This window comes from Xenopus laevis, chromosome 4S (genome assembly GCF_017654675.1).
Source record: "Xenopus laevis strain J_2021 chromosome 4S, Xenopus_laevis_v10.1, whole genome shotgun sequence".
In the NCBI taxonomy this organism is placed as follows: Eukaryota; Metazoa; Chordata; class Amphibia; order Anura; family Pipidae; genus Xenopus; species Xenopus laevis.
In genome coordinates this window covers 54,748,000-54,769,224 of record NC_054378.1, presented here as the reverse complement: position 1 = coordinate 54,769,224, position 21,225 = coordinate 54,748,000, and the positions used below count along the sequence as shown (strand labels likewise).

Sequence of the window (21,225 nt, the reverse complement as noted above, 5' to 3'; positions counted from 1 at the left end):
AAACCAATTGCAAATTGTCCCAGAATAGAATTGTCTACATCATACTAAAAGATGAGGCGAACAACCCCTTTAAGTAGATTTAATTGTACACACTCTTTATTTTTGCATAAAAAATCCCATTGTCCTTTCATATGTAGTGTGAAAGGGTTTCATTTTTTAAGAAGCCTTGTCCATTTGTTTGCATGGCTTGCAATTTTTAAAATGTAACCCCCCCCCCCCCCCGGCCATGCAATCCCAGCATTATTTATTCTGTTGAGTATCTGAAGCAGGCTTTTCATTCACTAGGGCCTGACCTCATTAGATCATTCTTCTTTTAATATATTATGACTAAGGCACAGTCAAGTATTTATTGTGATTTGAAACATTCAGCCCAGTTCATGGTTTCTGTGGTGTAAACTGTAAATGGATATAATGAGACAGAAACACAATGACATCTGGTTTCCAAACTATGCAGATTATTACTGTGCTGTGCCCAGCAGGCATACACACATTACGTTCTCAACAGAAGCTGCAGTATAAGTGGTAAAATTAGACTAACTAGTCTGATCTTGTAAAAATGCAAATTCAGAATATGATAAATACATTTTAATTTTGACATGCTCTTTAAACAACTCCTTCGATACTGTCTTATTTTCTGCAAGGTGACTGTAAACCCTCTGAGGTGAAAGAATTCATAGCGGAGTACTTGGAAAAGGCCCTCAAACCATCTGGCTGGAATGCAATTTGGCACACTGATGTCTTTGATGTTCTTGTAGAGGTACATTTTATACACTGTTACAAGGTTACTGTGGTAACATGTAATATGACAAATACCACTGTAGGAATCACATGACTTATAAGTCCAAAAGGTGATTTAACAGTCTATAGAAACTGAAGGCCAAGAAATCCCCATAGCAAGCAATGTGCTAGCAGTAGGAGGACCCACAAGGTTAGTGAGAAGGAATGGGCTGCCCTGAAGGTATTAAAGTAAGGAAGAAGAAACCAAATACCTCATTGGCTGATGTGACTGGGGAAGTATTGTGAACCCAAGGGCCTGAAGAAAAATACCTTAGGAGTAGCTTGGCCAGCTGGCATATGGGCAGATTTTGTGGAGCTCTTTGCTTAGCGGGTGAAAGTTAGGAATAGGGCATCTAGATGATCAGATTGGCTTCATATAAGGATATTGCCCTGATGGACACTCTATCAGTACAGGACCATAGTGACAGGATTAGGGCAAGTGAGATTGTTGTAAACCTTTGTCAGCAGAACCCCTTAATCATGTGCTGAACAGACTGCAATACCCCTAGGCTTGGAGAGCTAGGTGGAAGGTGATTTAAGGAGGACTGCGCAGTGTCTGATTGATTCCTTGTAGTGGCAATATATAATGTGGTGAACTGATAACACTAATTTTGAAGTGCTGTAAATAAATTTTAAAAACTGAATGTACTGGCAACCATAACAAATCCTCACATTACACTCTTCGATCCACGAAGTAAACCAGCAGTTTGTAAACACAAAGTCTGAGACATTCTCTTCCAAAATACAGAGACAAGTGATGCAAATTCATTACATGGGATACTCTTAGGGTAGGACTACATGGTAGTTTTTGGCGCTATCCAACGTTCTGCCAAAAGCGTCAGCGTCAAATAGCATGCGATGGAAATAAGGTAAATTAATGCATTGTCGGATGGTGTCGCAGCGTTGATCTGACACGACACCACTGTCGGATGCAGATGCTGCACACTGCGTCTGCATCCGACAGTCATGTCATGTCAGATCAATGCTGTGACTTCATCCGCCATTTCCATTACTTACCTTATTTCCATCGCATTCGATTTGAGGTCAGCGTTTTGTTGCAGCGCGTCGGATCGCACCGAAAACGTCCATGTAGTCCTACCCATAATCTGATATATTTGCATCACTTGTCTACTTATTACCTAAATAAACAGGCATGAGGACAGTGCTTATAATACGGCCCAGTGACAACTTATACGAGGTGACAATTTATACGAAAGCCAGGTTACTCATTGGTTGCCATAGGCAGCAATTTGAATTAAAGGAGAAGGAAAGCTACGGAGGCATTTTATTGCCAATAGATTAGCCACAATAGTGCAAGCTAGAATGCTATATTTAATCTGTAGAATGTTTTACCATACCTGAGTAAAAAGCTCTAGAAACTCTGTTTGTTTAGAATAGGAGCAGCAGTATTAATGTGGTGTGACATCACTTCCTGCCTGAGTCTCTCCCTGCTCTGGGCTCAGATTACAGTAGAGAAGGGAGGGGGTGGGGGGAGAGGAGCAAACTGAGCATGCTCTTGCCCAGGGCAATGAGGTTTAAGCTGAAGGCAGGAAGTCTGATACAGAAGCCCATGAGTACACAATAGAAGGAAAGAAATGCAGTGTTTCTTTTGACAGGGGACTCAGAGCAACATAACTTTGGGGGTTTACTGGTATATTTAGATGGACCTTTCTGATAAGGCTTACTTAGTTTTAACCTTTCCTTCTCCTTTAAGTGGGGTTTTTTTTATCAACTTTTTAAAAAATCTTTTAAACACTGAAAGTTCTGCCACTTCCATAATGTCATGCAATTTAACCCCTACCCAGCAAACTGCTTTCATTGTATTTTTCTTTATCTAATAACGTCTAAAATGTCTAAGAATGCTATCATTATACAAACGTATTTTCATTTGAAAGGAAATGGAAATGTAAAATGTGATTTTCATATACAATGTATATCTGCATAAAGTTTTTTTTTTTTTTTTATAAAGTGTCTTGATATTTAAACAATCACAGGTAACCGATGTAGAATTCTCCAGCCTTAATGCCATAGTGCGGCTGTCTGAGCCTTTCCTGTGTGAGTCTCATGTCAGTAGCATTGCTCTTGAAAGTATCAAAGACCTGCTAGATGTGAAGGATCAGAGGGTACCTTTGCAGGAAATCCGTGTTGTTTTTGATGAGTCTGGGTTATATAACCAGACTGCACTCGCTATTGAGCATCTCAGGTGAGTCGCTTAGAAATGTCCACTTAATTAACTCTACTCTGTATTTGCCCTAAAATATGTTGAACATGTTGAGGGTGTGGTGCAATATGTGTGTGAGAGCCAACAACTGCTTTGTGAATTCAATTAGCTTAATTTTATAATGTTTCCTTTTAACTACATTAAGCATTATTTTGCACGTCATATTAAAGGGGAACTATCGCGAAGATATAAAATTAGCTTCAGCATCTTGAAATAAGAAACTTTCTCAATACAATCAATTAAAAATTCTGTGCAGTTTCTGAAATAATCAAGTTTATCTTCACTATTCCTCTCTCGGCATCTGTTTCTCATTCTGTCTTCAGTCAGGAGTTGGGAATGCAGAATTTGTGCAAAAGGCAGTTATTTTGTTTGTACTGGAATCCGTTAATGTCTGAACTCTTAATTCATCTACTAGGAAAGGATCCCCCCTAGAAGATATATTGGATTTAACTGTCCATGAATATCTGACACCCAACTGCTGCATGAAGAGAGAATGAAGGGGATAGTGAACATAAACTTGATTATTTCAGAAACAATGCAGTATTTTTAATTGATTGTATTGCGAAAGTTTATTACTTCATTATAAGGAAGCTTATATTAAATTTTTATTTTCGCCTTAGTTCCCCTTTAACATTAATGTTAGCAAAGCAATCCTGATGATGCACCACAGTAACCTAAGGATAATGTTCCCATACTTGTCCTCTATACTTTTTATTAAACAGTCATTATAGAGGTAGGCAGACTGAAGATGGGCCACCAGGTAGACAAAGTGCAGTAAAGGTTTATTTGCAGGAATAGTATCTCCAAACAAACTTCCAGTAATATTAACTGAGCTAAATATGTATTGCTCATACTCCATGTTCAAATGCATGGACTTTTTTTTTTTAAAGGGGAGGGTCACATTTAAAGTGATACTGATGCTAAAAACGACTTTTTTAAATATGAAAGTATATTAAGTTACCTTTGCTTTCAAAGGCAATATTGTGATAGATGTAAAAAATAGTTAAATTTCTGGTGTCATTATCTCTTTAAGTTAAATTTTAGTATATAGTTGCATAGTATGCGGAGTGCTGCTGGCTTCCCTGCACCAACAGATAATTCAGTGGGTAGGAAGTGGACTAGTAGGGATTTCTTAATCCATGAATACAGCACTGCCTGGATTTGGGGGAGGCACATAGGGATTTTTTTCCTTAAAGTGGACCTGTCACCCAGACACACAAATCTGTATAACAAAAGTCCTTTTCATATTAAACATGAAATCCAATTCCTATTTTTTATTACAGCATTCATAGCTGTTGTAAGCTCACTTAAAAATCTCAGCTGTCAATCAAATATTGTCTGCCCCTCCTCTATGCCAGTGGCATAGATGCGGGGCAGACAATTACTTTCACTTTCCATTCAGCACTTCCTAGATGTCACTGCTCTCCACACATTCCCCAGTTCTCTTTACCGTTTAATTGTGTAGCCAGGGCAAGGAAATGGATATCAGGTCCCCCATTCTGGTGCACAAACAAGATTCTGATTTGATGCAAGACTTGCCTTAATAAAACTGGCCACAAAATGGCTGCTTCCTGCTTGCTATAATTATGTATTTACCCCAGACTGAAAGAAACAAGATCCAAATAATTTATATAGTGTAATTAAAGTTCATTTTGCTTGACTAATCTGATAATAGGATTTGGAATGTTTTTTTTGGGTGACGGGTCCCCTTTAACATTTATGCCCTAGTACCTATTAATGATATTAACTAAGCCAATTATAATTGTAAAGGACTGAAGTCATAACATTGGCTGAAAAAGCTTCTGTGTGTTGGATATGTTTTAGCCATTCATACACTGCAATAAAAAGCCAATGGAGTTTGTGCAGACTTTGGTTTGTTGTAGAGAATGTTGTGCTAGCCTCTCTTAGTATGTCTGATAGCATTTGAAATTTTTTGTGCAGATTTTTCTACCAGCAGATCTGGCGGCCCTGGGATGAGGAAGAGGAAGATTATTTTGATTACTTTGTGAGATGCGTGGAGCCTCGTTTACGCCTGTAAGTCTTTTTTGTTGCATCATGGACGGCTTCAAAATAAAACGGATACGAGCAAAATGCTCATTGGGTTTATTCCTGGTTAAGACCTATGGCTCAGGTGTGTTCTTTCAGAGTGCCAGAATAAGCAATGCACTAATGTCTACTGCTACAAAGTGCTACACATATCTGTGTACATTTATATTTTCCTTCAGGTATAAACCTATAGAGCTGCATAATGGCGCTTTTGAATGATATATACCGAGCTGTAGACTGCTGAAACTAGCCCTATTTTAATATCCATTCAATTGCTCTTTACTTTTAACAATGGCAGCATATATTACAAATTGTGCACATTTTGTCCTTACTAAAGTTTAGGATATAAAGTTACCATATTAATGGGACCCTCTGTAGAGGAAGACCCTTTCACCTTTTAATATTTTCAAGGCCAGGATTTTTCATTCCTTGTGAGTAAAAATATGGCAATCGTATATTGATCTTTAGCCACTGGGTGGCACTGCATATCAACAGAAATATTGTTAGACTGCACAAAATAGTTTTACTAAAAATATAAATTAACTGTATATATGCTTCTGCACATTTCAAGCTCGAACACACAAAATAACTATATCTAATTCTGGATGTATCTATCTTAAGATAAGAGTGTGTGTATAATAAAATTTGATTTTATTTTTTATATTATCATATTAAATAACTGCTGATTAAATTGAATGGGAGCACCTGACATTACACTATATTTGCAGTTTTGCATTAATGATGAGATGGTGCACCATTTACAAACAAGTGCAAAAACATGTGATATCCATTATAACCACATGGGATTGTTTTTCCAGATTTGATGCACTATTTTATTTTCCCAAAATGTGCCCTGGTGAAAAATATGAGGGAATGAGTATTGAAACTCTGCCCTTTGATGTTGTGTGCTTTAAACAGGGCATGCCACTATGGGAAGTGGTGACCTAGATAGATAGATGGATAGATAGATGGATAGATAGATAGATGGATGGATAGATGGATGGATAGATGGATGGATAGATGGATGGATAGATGGATGGATGGATGGATGGATGGATAGATGGATAGATAGATGGATAGATAGATGGATAGATAGATGGATAGATAGATGGATCGAGAGAGATATGGACTTTTTAAAGGACTTTTTAGCCTGATTACACTGCCCCTTGTGCTGTTACCTTTTTAGTTGCAGTTCTGTTTAGAATAGTGGACTTGGCCCATCCTTTTTAAGTGGATTCTAGTACTCTGCAGTATGACTTCTAACAAAAGAGTATTCTATTTTCTCCCTACAAATTGTCTCTAATGTACCCTAACAAGCTCTTAAAGGAGAAGGAAAGGTACCGAAGCAGTTTATTGTTAATAGATTAGCCACAATAGCGCAAGCTAGAACACTAGTTATTCTGCGGAATGCTTTACCATACCTGAGTAAATGGCTCTAGACACTCTCTCTGTTTGTTTAGGATAGCAGGTGCCATATTCCCTTGGTGTGACTTCACTTCCTGCCTGAGTTTCCGTGCTCAGTCATAGCTCTGGGCTCAGATTACAGCAGAAAGGGGAGGAGGGAGGGAGAGAGGAGCAAACTGACAAGCCCTGCCCTGGAGGTTTATGCTGAAAACAGGAAGTCTGATACAGAAGTCCATGTGCACACAATAGAAGGAAAAAAATGTGGTGTTTCTTTTGACAGAGGGCTCAGAGCAGAATTACTACCTGGGGTAGGGGGTACTCGGTTTTTTACAAATGAGTTACATTCTCCTTTAAGACAAGTCAGCTATTTAACAGTAGGGATGTAGCGAACCGCCGCCAATGTGTTCGCGAACGCCGTTCGCGAACACCGGCAAAAAAAGCGAACGGTTCGCGAACTTCGAACGCTCGATAAAATCGTTCGATCGAAGGATTTTATTCGTTCGATCGAAGGATTTTCGTTCGAATCGAAAGATCGAAGCTATTCGATCGAATGATTTCATTCAATCGAATGCTTATAATCGTTCGAACGAATGGAAATCGTTCGATTTTAGCGATCGAATGGTCGAACGAAATTTTACTTCGAATCGAACGTGAACACCAATTGGCGAACGTCGCGCGACGTTCGCGAACATTCGGCGGACGCGAACAGTCGAAGTTCGCGCGAACAAGTTCGCCGCAGAACAGTTCGCTACATCCCTATTTAACAGACATGTCTTTGCTGGGGAACTCAGACTTTTGCAACATTGTTTAAAAATTAACAAGAAAGAGTTAGGCCAATGCTGCTTTCAATTGCAAATGGGTTGAATTCTCCTCTAAGGTGGCCATACATGGGCAGATTTAAGAGGCCAATTTGGTTCCTTTAGACTTCTGCAGCTTATCTGCCCATATATGGGGCCCTCTAATGGGCCTCCCTGACGGATAACTGGCCAAAAATTGTCCAGATCTCGATGGGGCAAGTTTGATTTCCCTGCCCCATGGAGGACTGCATCGGCTAGTTGATTCTGTCCTCGTCCAATCGGCCAGTATTTCTGTCATTGTGATTCAATTGTTTGGCCCTAGGTCCAAATGATCGGATTAGCCCAATATCGCCCGCCTTTGAAGGACATATCGTGGGGGGGGGGGTGGAGAAAGACCACTCACCAAACGAAAGGATCTCAATATATTGTATGGCCACCTTTACATTGTTTCCACATTCTGAGCCATCAGGATAGAGAATAGAAAGGGACAGACAAACCCTGCTTTCAATAGTTTACATGCACAATGAACTTGGAAACCATATGAAAATTTTGTCTATAGCAAAGTTGTTTTCTTTTTTTAGCCGAGAAGTTTTGGGTTAACATTCCCTTTAAAGGAAAATTCAACCCACACTGTGATAAGTCCCCACTGGCCCCCTCCCTGCCTCCCCCTGCTAAGTGTTACCCCAGAATTGTGTCCCCTGTAGTATTACTGATGCAAATGCAGAGTGAGCGTAGCGGAGCTCACACTCGCCACCTTCCGGCGATTCGGTAATCTTTGGGTCTTCTTCTGGCGCTTCAGGAATTTCCATGACTTCTGGCGCAGTTATACCGAACCGGAAAACTGCTCCAACTGTGCATGTGCTGATACGCCACTCACTCTACAAGGATTACCGAAGATGGTGCCCGTGAGCTCCGCTGCTCTCACTCTGCATTTGTGGTCAGTAATACTACAGTGGACACAATTCTGGGGTAACACTTAGCAGGGAGGGGGACCAGTGGGGTCTTATCACAGAGGGGGGGTTTAGTTCTCCTTTAAGTGGTTGTTACTTAACTGAGAAAAAATAAATGCTTTGCAAACCTGGGCACGTTGTACAAAATGTGGTGTAAAGTTCCCATATCTGCGCACTGTGTCCAGTTATACAGTACATGTTAAGTATTAAAGAGGAAAACCAAAACAATGATGGTGCCATTTAAAGGGGCAATATATCCCTTGTTCAGTGAATAAGGCTTGTGCATAACATACTCTTTGCCTATTATTTTAAACATGAAAAAATCTATGGTTTTTCTTATTTCTTGACCAAAACATGGATTTTTTTCCCATATCTATGGCTAGCTTCAGATGCTCGATTGCTGCAGGACATATAGCATCAAATAGTGTAAAATACCTTTAATACCTCTAGTAGAGGTACCTCTAGTGGTAGCGGCTTCTAAACTTATTCTAAATATGTTACGAGTTTGAGAATACTATTGCTTAAACTTTCCCTTAACAAAGTCAATAAACGTGATTTGCTACCATGTTCCTAGGTGTATATATTTTGACTCCTTTAATTCTATTATTTATGGAGGCAGCATGTCTGCTGTTCTCTTTTAACGTTTAAGTAGTTTTGCTTCTCGACAGTGAAACCTGCTTTGACAGCTTTAGTCCATTCAGTGTTTTCAACACCCATCGGAAATTACACTAGGCTGGAAAAACCTAAATCTGCAAATGACAAAAGGCATTTGTCAAAAAGATGTGTGCGCAATCCAACAGATGGCAAAGCAGAAGGAAGGAGGACTCTTGTATCAAAGATAACTTTTCTTGTCACAGTATTTGTGAGACAAACACATCTCCAACCTTCTTAAGATGATAGGAGGTGGAGGCTGGCATGATAAATTACAGCAAGAGCCTTTTGTGTACTATTCTGTGTTATTGGAGGGTAGACTGTGAGCAGGGGAGATGAATATAATAAAGGAAAGTTGCACGGCTGAATTCCTCCTCTTGATAAATTGTAACTTTTATCTGGCTTTACACTGCGTTATTTCAATTTGCTTTTCTGTAAATTATTATGTTTTTTTTCTTTTAAAGAATGTATAAAGGCTACTGGTAGTTTTCAAACGTGATTTCAAAAACTCACTTGAGTCAATCATCATGTCACACTATATAATAGGAACAATTGCACATCTTCAATAAATTAAAGAGCAATAAATTCAATTGCATTACATGGCATTAAATCTGCAGTTTTTTTGGTCAACAAACTTGCATCTGATTAGGGTGATATAAGTTATTTAACTTTAAAACCAAAGCATTATCTTGATAAAATTCTTTTCAGGATTTTTGCTAGCCGTTTTGTTTTTCAGAAGCAATTAAAAAAAAAAAAGACTGCTTATGCTTGTGTGTATTTTTTATTTTGTAGGCATTATGACATCCTTGAAGACCGTATCCCATCCGGACTTGTGGCTGAGTACAGTAGCCTTCTGTTGCAGTGTGAAGAAGTTTATATGCAATTCACCAACCTCCGAAATAATTTATCCAATAAAGACTCTGATTCAGAATCTGAACTTGACAATGTGTCCATGGTTGAGGGTATGAAGATGGATAATGAAATGGAGAATCTGAAAAGGAAGCTAAAATTAATTGAAAATCCACTGCTGAGGTTTTATTGTTTACTGCACTATTTTGAATGTTTTATATTTTATACATCTCTTTTGTGCAGTCATTTGAACTTTTTTTCTTGCAGGTATCTATTTTGTTATCAGAGAAATTCTGGATGCCACAATGTGCAAGCCAAAGGGCCCAGACCCAATGGTGGGAAGGTGATTCATGTTGTATCCACAAGTATGTCCATCCTCACACTGCAGTGTCTGACAAGAGAAAGACTTCAGCCAGAGTCTGGTAACAAAGATTTGGAAATCCAGGTTAATACAGCTATTTAGCACAAGCTAAAACATATTTATTTTTTCTCTTATGTGTCCTAGATTTTCTCTTGAATTTTAATAAGAACTGCACTATTTGCAGTTTGTAGCTTCAGGTGGCATTTGACCATATACTGACTTGTATAGTGACTTGATAAGTAATTTCATTTACTAGATTCATACAGAGTAGTTTTATGAAAAACATCCATACGACCTGGTTTTATTTATCATTTATTTACTCAGCACTTTACAATTTATAACTGGCACCTTACAGTTTAACAAACAAGGTGAAACAAATTACACATTTGCTTTATATTGTATGCAGGCCTTATGAATTTTGAATAAGAATCCAAAAGAATTCATCTTTACACTTTGTAACATTGTTTTTGCTCAAATTTTAAAGGTGATCCAAAAATACAATTTAAACAGTACAGCTTGTGAACATATTTTATGTACTTTAGCAAAGGTCTGTATTTACTCTTTGACTTGATTAAAAACAATAAACCGGATTCATAATTAAGGGTGGTCTAGTTTAGCTATGTGATTTACACAGACTTTTCCTATGACATGGGTTTTCTCTACCTGAAATTTTTCTGCAATATGATTTTCAGTTTCACAAAATCTCTAAGCATGTGCTATACTAATTTATACCTGCACACGATGTTCTCTTTCTACCTCTGCTGTTTGCCTTCACAGCATATGACTTCTAGAAATCACTGCCTTGTGTATGATGAATAAGAATTATCTGATCTTGCCTCAGGGAATAAAATGTTTTTTCATTTTTTGCCAGGCTTCTTTAAATGGAACATTCCATTGTCGAGTCCCATTTGTGGGGAAGATAAATTAATAGTTTTGTCAAGTTATTAGAAGGAAAAATATTTACAAGTATTTTAATATTTTTCTTTAATCCTGATTCCACTAAAAATAAGTCACTTCTGGGGTAAATCAAGATATTTCTTGCACCCAGGCAGAAGCAGAAAAGAGCATAGACCAGCAAATTGACTTATTCTGTCCCTATAATTATATGCAGCCTGAGAATCAACCCTCTGATTTAAAGAATGGTCTTGTTTTTTTTTTTTTTTTGCTTATCCTTTATATTTAAGAATATTTGTATCTATACCAGAAGTACTTTTGAGCAGCCTTAGATAACAGATATTTACAGGTTAGGAATAACTATTATCTAAGCCTCCACTGATCAAAAGAGGCCCATAGTTGCTGGCTTTTACCAAATACTGAATTCTCCAGAAAAGTTTTAGCCAGTTGCTGACCTGAGCCAAAGGCCTAATTTATAAATATAGGCATTAAATACATTTACAAAATCGTATTATCTGTGAATACAAAATTGTTGCATTCTATTGTCTAGATCTGTGTTTGTATATTTTTATTTGTATAGCGCTAATTGAGGGCAAAGCAATGTACATTGTACAGCTTTAAAGTTACGTGAGATTTATGTGTTTAGCTGAACCAATAAACACCTTAAGAATTTGGCTGCAAATAAACCCTGCAATAAGTTCTGTGATTTTGTCTCTATGCTTGATTTGGTGCATCCCTTCAAAATAACCTGGCTGGGTCTTTGTTTAGGCAACTTAAAAAAAAAAAAAATATTTATACCAATTCAAATGAATGTCAATGTAGAAGTCATATATCTAGATAATGCTTGCCTCCTGTAGGTAAGACCTAGTACTAAGAGCAATAAAGCAAATAAAAAAATTTGCATACTGGCCTTTTATTAACTCGTATAAAGCAGTCCTTCCAATTGAATACTTGGCAGTTGTCAAGTTTAAGTGCATACCTTTTTTTATTTAAAATCTAGATACAGCTTTTTTTTTTAATTTATTTATTTATTTTTTAAACAAAACTGATTTTTCTCCCACCTCAGTTCCACAGAGATCCTCTGGAGGCAGTGAACGCATGCTATGAGGGAGATCTTGTCATAATTTGCCCTGGTCTTTATGCTGTATATGGCCTGATCAACATTATGGACTCAATAGAGATAGAAGGTAATGCAAATGGAGTCTAATCACATTACCTTAAAAATGTGCCACATAATTATTTAACTTTATTTTAGGACTTAAAAATTGCATTTATAGGTTATTGTATAACTCTATATCTATATATACCAACGTTTCACATTTCTACAAAGTACAGCTATGAGCTTCTTTCAGTGGTTTATTTATTACCAACCATCTTTTGAAAGGTAGTGGCTACCAAAGCTGTGTTTTGTGAAGTTTTATTCTAAGCAACTTTCCAATATGCATATCTGGTTGTTCTATTCTACGGTGTGATGGTTTTGACTCCAAAAAACAAATTAGCAGAACAGACTTGGAGTAAAATTGATATTGTTTCAAGTTGCAGAGCCAGGATTGAGTGCAGATAATAGAAATGGATAAACAATTACTACAATTGTATTTACATTTACAAATTAACATTTTCATTGGCTTTAATGTATATTGGAAAGTTGCTTAGAATTAAAAAAAATGTTGTCATGTTAAAAAGGTCGGTCTACACTTTACTGTGGCAATAACAGATCAAATGCTTTAGCTGCTGAAAGTCAGAAAAAGGTGGTGCAGATGTCTTCAATATTCTTCTTCATCCACAGGATATGGCCTCCCTGATGATGTTGTAATAGAAAAAATGGGCAAAGGGGATACTTTTGTGGCCTGCAGTGGGGCCCATATTAAAATCTCCAATGTGAAGTTTGTACAGCATGAGGCAGTGGAAGGGATTATAAGTGAGTACAACTTTTGATAACATTTTGAGTTAAATAAAAAAAAAATGTAATATGAGTTCTATTGCAGAATGCTGACAGGAGAGATGCTGAAGAACGACTCTTTTTACAGAAAATATTAGTGTATTTCCATAGGATGAAAAGATGAAGCTTGTTAGATGATAGTTCCTCATTAAGCTTATGGTAAATCAGTGCTATTGAGATATAGATCGATATAGATAGATAGATATATATATATATATATATATATATATATATATATATATATATATATATATATATATATATATATATATATATATATATATATATATATATATATATATATATATATATATATATATATATATATATATATATATATATATATATATATATATATATATATATATATATATATATATATATCTATCTATATCAATGGAGGAGTCGGCACTCACGACACAAGGTTCACAGTTGCCTGGGTGCAGTGTGCAAAATAAGATGCAATATTGTACAAATAAGGTCCGCACTCTCAGGACTTAGGAAAAGTTAAGATTTTTTTTATTCACATAGGAGACTGACGTTTCAACCTCTTCAGAGGCCTTTCTCTTTTTCTTTGAAAAAGGCCTCTGAAGAGGTCGAAACGTCAGTCTCCTATGTGAATAAAAAAAATTCTTAACTTTTCCTAAGTCCTGAGAGAGATAGATAGATAGATAGATAGATAGTGAAGTGAATCTGGCTCTCAGCAAACCTTGCTAAATTAAACTAATGTATCTTTAATAAATATTTTTTAGCAATTTCATACAATTTAGCAAATTGATAAAACAACAGTAGACAAATCAAATTGTTAAACTATATTTATTAAAAGAAACATTCATTAATACCTTGTATATACCAGAAGATTCACATAGCTAATAGGACCTTGGTCAGTTAATGAGGTACATTACTACTCTCATATTTTTTTTTATAGTAATAAAATTTGCTCATATCATCACCTGCGTCTCACGTTTCCTTTCTACTACTGTGATATATATCTATATATCTATATATCTATATATCTCTCTCCAAGGAACCTACTTTAGTGCAGTTGGTAGGACTAATACATTGTGGCCAACAAGTATGATATTTATGTGCATGAACTGCATACAGTGAGATATAAAAAATGTAGTACAGGTATTTAATACTATATCCAGAAACCTATTATCCATAAAGAATTACGGGAAGGCCATCTTCCAAAGACTCTATTTTAATCAAATAATTCTAATTTTTTTTCAAGTCTTTTTTCCCTGTAGTAAGACTGTATCTTGTACTTGATCTCAACTAAGATATAATTAATCCTAATTGATACAAAACAACCTTATTGGGTTTAATTAATGTTTAAATGATTTTTAAGATTAAGATATGGAGGTCCAAATTACAGATAGACCACTTATCCGGAAAACCGTAGGTCCAAAGCATTCTGCATAGAAGGTCCAATACATATATGAAACATTCCAGACTAAAAGTGTCTGCAGTGGTCATTTTTACATTTGTTACACTGTTCTGAGAATAAAAATATTGTTTGTTTTCAATCTAATATCTGTTTTAGATCCAGAGTGCAAAGTCCTGTTCTTAAATGTTTTTCTCCATTACCACTGCTCCCTGGTTGAACAAGTCCCTTATTAGCAGAAGCTGTGAACAGCTTGAGTATAAAAGCTTCATGCAGGCTGGGGTATAAATGAATATTATAACAATAACTACATATATTGTTTAATATGTTTTGAGATATCTTAACCTCTTGTTGGTTTTTGTTAATCCAGGTTAGAAAAATTAAAAACGTTTTAGTACATTTTTTTTTTTTTTTTTCATTAACTACCGAGGGCATAGAAAATTACCATAGAACAACTTCAAAGGAAAAAACTGACAGTAGGAGTTTTTTTTTTTCTAACCAGCCAGTCCCTAGGGCAGATTTCACTGCTTCTGGAATAATGTATACAACACTTGGGTTGTTCTGCAGTTCATCAGAGGACGTCTGTGTTTGACAATTCTTTTCTCTCCATTAAATTGATGAAAGCATTTTTTGTACATTGAATTTCATTTTCCAGTGCACTTTTAAAAAGGGCATAATCAGTTCCTTTAAAAAGAAATGCACTTAAAATGTGTTTTGCAAGGCCATATGCATTTAATGTAATGGCTTTCTTTACTATATAAATTTCTGTACATTACAAGAATTGTATAGTTAGCAGAATTTACACACTTGCAAAATGGAATGTAACAGAGCAAAAATGAAATGAAACTTCCTTAACAATACAGTCAACACACCTGACTTTGATATAGTTAGACAGCAACATTTAAAATCTATTAATCTACAGCAGGCATGTCCAAAATCAGGCCCGGGGGTCAAATACGGCCCGTTTTCCATTCACATCGGCCCTCAGCCTCCATCATGAAATTAATAATAATGCGGCCCGCCAGAAAAGTGCAAGCAGGAATCGCGTAGCAGTAATATTTGCCCATATTAATGATCTACCACTTGGTCTATACTGCTACCTGTGTGCTGAAGGTGTTAGCCATAGACACGAACTGGCACGTAGTGATGTGCCACTCTCACATACTACTTTAGGGCTGAAGGTGCAATAAAAGTACTGACGTGCCAGTACAGTAAACTAAAGAAGTATGCGAGAGCAGTGCATCACTACATGTCAGTATGTGTCTATTGCTAACACCTTCAGCACACAGGTAGCAGTATAGACCAAGTGGCAGATCATTTCACTAATGTGCCCATATATTACTGCTACGGCTACGTGATTCCTTGTTTAAATTAGTTAATTGATGGTTCAAAGGATATTGGGCTGAATGACGGCCCCCACACATTTTAACCTCACCAAATCTGGCCCTCGTTGCAAAAAGTCTGGACACCCCTGATCTACAGGGTTACATACAGTATGCTAAACCAGAGTTCAAAATCATAATTTCTTTTGTTTATAGCATGCATGAAGAAAATGTATTTGACCATTAGGTCACCACCACAAATGCATTTAAGGACCACTGAAAACAGAGAAGAATACAAAAAGCAATCTGATCTAAAGGCATCCAAAAGCCCCAAAAAGAATAACAGATTTCCAAAAGTTGGAGACTGTCCATGTGCTTTGATCATGGCTGGAAGGATCATTCCTTCTGTTGCTTTTGCTCCCTGATTGCAAGTTTTCTTTCAGTCTTTGGCCAATTGTTCACTCCCATGCTGTGACATTTACCATATATGCAAGTCTATTATGTCATCCAGTGTCTGTGAAATTCGCTGCCTTAGAGACCGATGACCCCCCAATCCTGTCCTGATTATATTTTTGGTACTCTTCTGTAGGGGAAAGGAGTGTTCTGTTTTAGAATAAGACATTGCTGCTTCCTTCACAGAAACAAGCAAAGACGTCTTTCAGCTGGCAAAGATCATCCGTTTCAAGTAGCTGTTTATCTTCTTGAAGGGTCACATGTCCCCAGGGGATGCAGGCTTGTAGTATCCCTTCTCAATGTCACTGTTGGCCTTACATTATTTTTCACTGTATTGCTATGTTATTTACACAAACTTTTATTCCTAATTGGATTTATGGTTTCTGCCACCAATGTTTGAATGCTTTGGGAAGTTCAGTAAATTCCAAATCTGTTCATTTTAAAGTAGGCACACAAGATGGTCCTTAAGGGTCATTTGTTGTGGTATTTTGCAATCAGACTGAGAATAGTCACAACATGTACATATATACACATAGTACACATATTCGGGATTGTGTTGAAAAATACTTTTTGCCTGTTCAGTTTATTAGGTTGTTTCCCCTGATCCCCAATCTACATCTAGAATAAGGACTATACAAATATAGAGTAGACAGTGATGCTATTAAACAAGTTGTACACCTTTGAGAACTCTTTGTATGATGTAGCGCAGTGATCCCCATCCAGTAGCTTGTGAGCAAAATGCTGCTCCACAACCTCTTGGATGTTGCTCCCAGTGGCCTCAAATCAGGTGCTTATTCCTGGCTTGGAGGCAAGTTTTGGTTGCACACAAACCAGATGTATTGCCAAACATAGTCTGCTAATCCACACAGCTCTTATTTGGCAGCCGAGGAACTTGTTTCATGTTTGTGTTGCTCCCCAACACGGGGGGAAAAAAGGTTGGGGACCCCTGATGTAGAGAGTGATATTCTGAGACAATTTGTAATTGGTTTTCTTTTTTTATTATTTAAGGTTTTTGAGTTTAGTTTTTATTCCGCAGCTCATCAATTTTCATTTTAAGCATTCTGGTAGCTAGGGACCAAATTACCCTAGAAACCATGCACTGATGTGAATAATAGACTGTAATATGAATAGGAGAAGCTTGAATAGATTGATGAAGAATAAAAAGTAGCAATAACTATACATTTGTAGCGTTACAGGGCATTTGTTTTTTAGAAGCGGTCAGCTACTCCCTTTTAAAAGCTGTAAAGAGTCAGAAGAAAAAGGCAAATAGCTATAAAGCTATAAAAAAATTGAAGACCAATTGAAAAGTTGTTTAGAATTTGCCATTCTATAACATACTAAAAGTTACCTTAAAGGTGAACCACCCCTTTAAGATGTGTATTGTATGAAATAATTGTTCTCTCAACATCAATCTCTTGTGTAAAGTGTTACTGACCTGCCACACCAAATTCTCACAGTGAATTTAAGACCGAAAACAATGATTAGGTGCAAGAGCTACTGCACATGATCATTGGACTATCCAGTCAAGCCTCTGATTAGGCTATGAAGCAAGATGTGCGAGCCATGATGTCATGCTCTGCATCCAGTGAACCTCAAAAGAGAGCAATGAAACTGTGACCATAACAATTTCTTGCTAGTGGCCGTGTCAATGAACAAGTTAATTTTGGAGTTGTATCATTCACACATGTACACCTAAAGCTTTTTTTATTTATTTATTTTTTTACAAGCAAGCTCAAATGACAAGGCTGTAAAGCAAATTTTTTTTATTTACATTTTTTAACTTCTCGTGTGTTAACCTTTATCTTCAAAGCTATCCATAGTGGGAAGACAGAGCTAGACAACTGTGTGTTGCAGTGTGAAACTACTGGAGTCACTGTCAAGAAGTCTGCAGAGTTATTGATGAAGTATAGTGATTTATATGGAGCGAAGGTATTAACCATTCATTTACATTCATGATGATTATTTACATTCACTCATGTTTGATCCTGTTTTATTATATTGTGAAGCAGTATTAACAGAATGTTGTCTACATGTTTGGTTCATTCTACTACTTACTCTTAGGCTTTTCTGTATCTGGATAAACTGTTTTATGTGATAGCAAAGCTCCCAGCCTTTTCTAATATACCCAAATACACACATGACTAGAAAGAAGGCTGACGGTAAATTAAATAAGAGGGATGAATTATCTTACCTACTTTACTTTTTTTTTTTATAATGCAGGGTGCTGGAATGGAAATATACCCTGGAAGTAAGTGCACCTTAATTGGAAATGGCATACACCACTGCAGGGATGGCATCCTTATTAAGGTAAAGGTTTTTAACCATAGAGGGGAGTTACATCTTTTATGCGAGACTGACAAGAGACTCTTTGCAGCACAACAATAAATGTTTGTTTATTTATTTTTTGCTTGTAGGACTTTATTGATGTCGTTTGCGAGATCCCTAAAATAACCATGGAGAATAATGTCATACATAATAACGAAGGCTATGCAGTTGTCTTGGTTAAACCATCTCTAGACATAGAGAAGAACTCTCATAATGAGGAACTTGAAGGTAACTAGATCCACTTAAAAGATAATTTACAGATCAATACGACTTTTATCAGCTTTGTCATTAGTCCGTACAGTATTGCTTTGGGGTTATTAATGTTTGTCCAAAGAAATGGGTCTTGCAGTGGTCAACCTACCTCAAGCATGCTGTTTTGACATTTAGACATTTCGCCTGACTGACTCATGTTGGTAGTGCTTCAGCCTAAAATTTTTGTTTGTAACTAGGAATGTACCGAATCCACTATTTAGGAATCCTTCGTGAAAGATTCTGCCGAATACCTAACCAAATACTAATATTTGCGTATGCAAATTAGACCCAGGAAAGGAAAAGGTGGAAAACATTCTTTTACTTCCTAGTTTTGTGACGAAAAGTCCCGTGAGTTCCCTCCCTGCCCCTAATTTGCATATGCAAATTAAGGTTTGGCTAGGCACAAGGATTTGGCCAAATCCTGCAAAAAAGGCCAAATCCTGGCCCAATCCTGGATTCGGTGCATCCCTACTTGTAACAATCAATTGCTTTTGAGTCTGGAACATGTAGACAAATACTGACATAACAAATATTGACATGCTTAGAGCAGTTTCATTTCCCTATTTTTTCGTTTTTTTTTTTTGTACAGGTGGACATCTTGATGATGATGATAAAATGATAGAGGAACAAACTAGTTCTAATATATTGCAACCTAACCTAAATAAAGCTATGGGTGTAGAAGACAAAGCAGTCGAGCACACTAATAATTTAGAAAAAGATCAAGGTAATCTGGCCATTGCTAAAGAAGAGGTTGAATGTGAATATGCAATTGACTGTGAAGAGGCTGAAGGGAATCAGGTCATTGCTACTGAACTGGTTGCTAACACAAGAAGAAAAACCAAACTACACAAGAAGAGGCTGAGCACATTGGGAATTGTAACAGCAGATGATAAGCTAACATCCCAAGAGATATTTGTTTCCATAGTTGGGAACCAGTTTAAGAGAAACGGAAAAGGAACCTTTGGAACATTCCTCTTCTGACTTTGCACTTTGATTCTGCATTCCTAATGCTTTCTTGAAGAACTGTGACCTCTGTATCCATTTTCTTTACTTGGCTGTATGTCACAAGCTGTTGTCTTAATTCACTTTAATGCCATAAATTGCACATGTACATAAAGAACAGTGTTCCAGGGTTTCCTCTTGTGTAAGTCATTTGTAAATTTGAGAGGTTGTGTATTCAACTTCATTACTGTCAACTTTTCACAAACGATACACAATAAAGGGATTACACTTCCAGCCAAACCTGTATCTTCATTTAATAGAATAGACACTTGCTTTTAATATGACTATGTCCTTTACACCTTGATTTTGACCTATTTTAATTATCAGTATTTAATTCTGCCCTTTTCAGAGGTTTGGAAGACTATGCAGAAGCTACTGAACAGGCATATCAATTTATTGCTGGTTATGGGTGATTGGGTAAACTTTTATTGTCATACAATCTTTTTAAACTAAAATTAAAACCTATTGTAAAAACACTGTCTAAGAAAATATTGCTGTTTAAGTGCTACACCTTAAGATTAATGCCACAGAGGGCTGTTTCAGAAACTCTTTACTTTTTTAAGTATTACAAAAATGTAGCTCTGAAACAGTCCCATGTGGCCCTTAAGTTTTATGCTCTCATGTTTTCCATAGCATGTGCATTTTGCATATCTGCTTTGTACATCCCTACAAGGTGAGCTTGTTGAAACTGGCACTTGAAAATAATTTTTCAAAAGCATTTTACACTTTTTTTATTGGACACAAATGTTTAATGAAACTTTATATTGTAATTTAACATTTACACATTAAAATCCCTTGCTTATGAGAAATGTGTGTTCGTTTGTAGACTTAACATAAATTTAAGTAGCTGTATAGCTGTAAATCAAATTTCCGTTAAATTCTTAATTTTGAAGCAAATTAATTCCTTGTGTATTTACCGACTCTTCATTATAGTAACATAGTAAGTTAGGTTGAAAAAAAAGAAAACTTGGGTCCATCAAGTACAACCATAACTCTGTATATAACCTGCCTAACTACTAGATGATCCAGACCCCATTTGAAGCCTCTCCAATTTGTCCCGGGGGGGGGGGGAGATTTCCTTATTATTGATTTGTATGGGGTAAAACACTTGCAGAAGTATATGGCTAGGCTACTGATCCTCTGCTCATCACCGGCTTGGGCTTGAAAACATTTTCCCTGTCTGTCCCTGGATTCCTTATCTTTTTGTTTGATATTTCAGCATGTGTAGAAAATGAAACATAAATGGGGGGCAGTTATGTGGTAGTAGGATCAGTTTGCAGTTAGGAACTATATGAAAAAATGTTAAGCTGCTAGTTCATTAACAATGTACTTTATTTCACATATTCTTAACAGAAGTCAGTGATCTGGCTTGGAGTTCTACTTAAAGAGATTTGTCAAGATTTTTGATTTACTTTTTATTTCTCAATTACACAGTGAATATTGCAAATGATTCACTTTACCATTTAATATTTTATTAATGGACCAACAAATATTGTTTTGTTTTTTTTTTGTTTTGTTTTTTTTTTTAGCTGTTATATTGGTGTGTGTGCTTTCTGCCTGATTCTGAACTTTGAGAAGGAGCCAGCGTTTCAGGA

At 36.6% G+C, this 21,225-nt stretch overlaps 1 protein-coding gene across 1 annotated transcript in view; it reads left to right on the top strand.

Moving 5' to 3' along the window:
• Positions 1-19,870, top strand: part of shcbp1.S (SHC SH2-domain binding protein 1 S homeolog) — a 35,767-nt gene extending 15,897 nt beyond the window's left edge. The window contains 11 exon segments of the mRNA NM_001092212.1: positions 642-757; positions 2,772-2,980; positions 4,940-5,032; positions 9,639-9,878; positions 9,963-10,140; positions 12,017-12,137; positions 12,737-12,868; positions 17,862-17,980; positions 18,272-18,358; positions 18,466-18,604; positions 19,218-19,870. Of these exon segments, the coding sequence (NP_001085681.1) occupies positions 642-757; positions 2,772-2,980; positions 4,940-5,032; positions 9,639-9,878; positions 9,963-10,140; positions 12,017-12,137; positions 12,737-12,868; positions 17,862-17,980; positions 18,272-18,358; positions 18,466-18,604; positions 19,218-19,609 (1,826 nt within the window). The 3' untranslated portion in view covers positions 19,610-19,870.
• Positions 19,871-21,225: the final 1,355 nt, after the last annotated feature.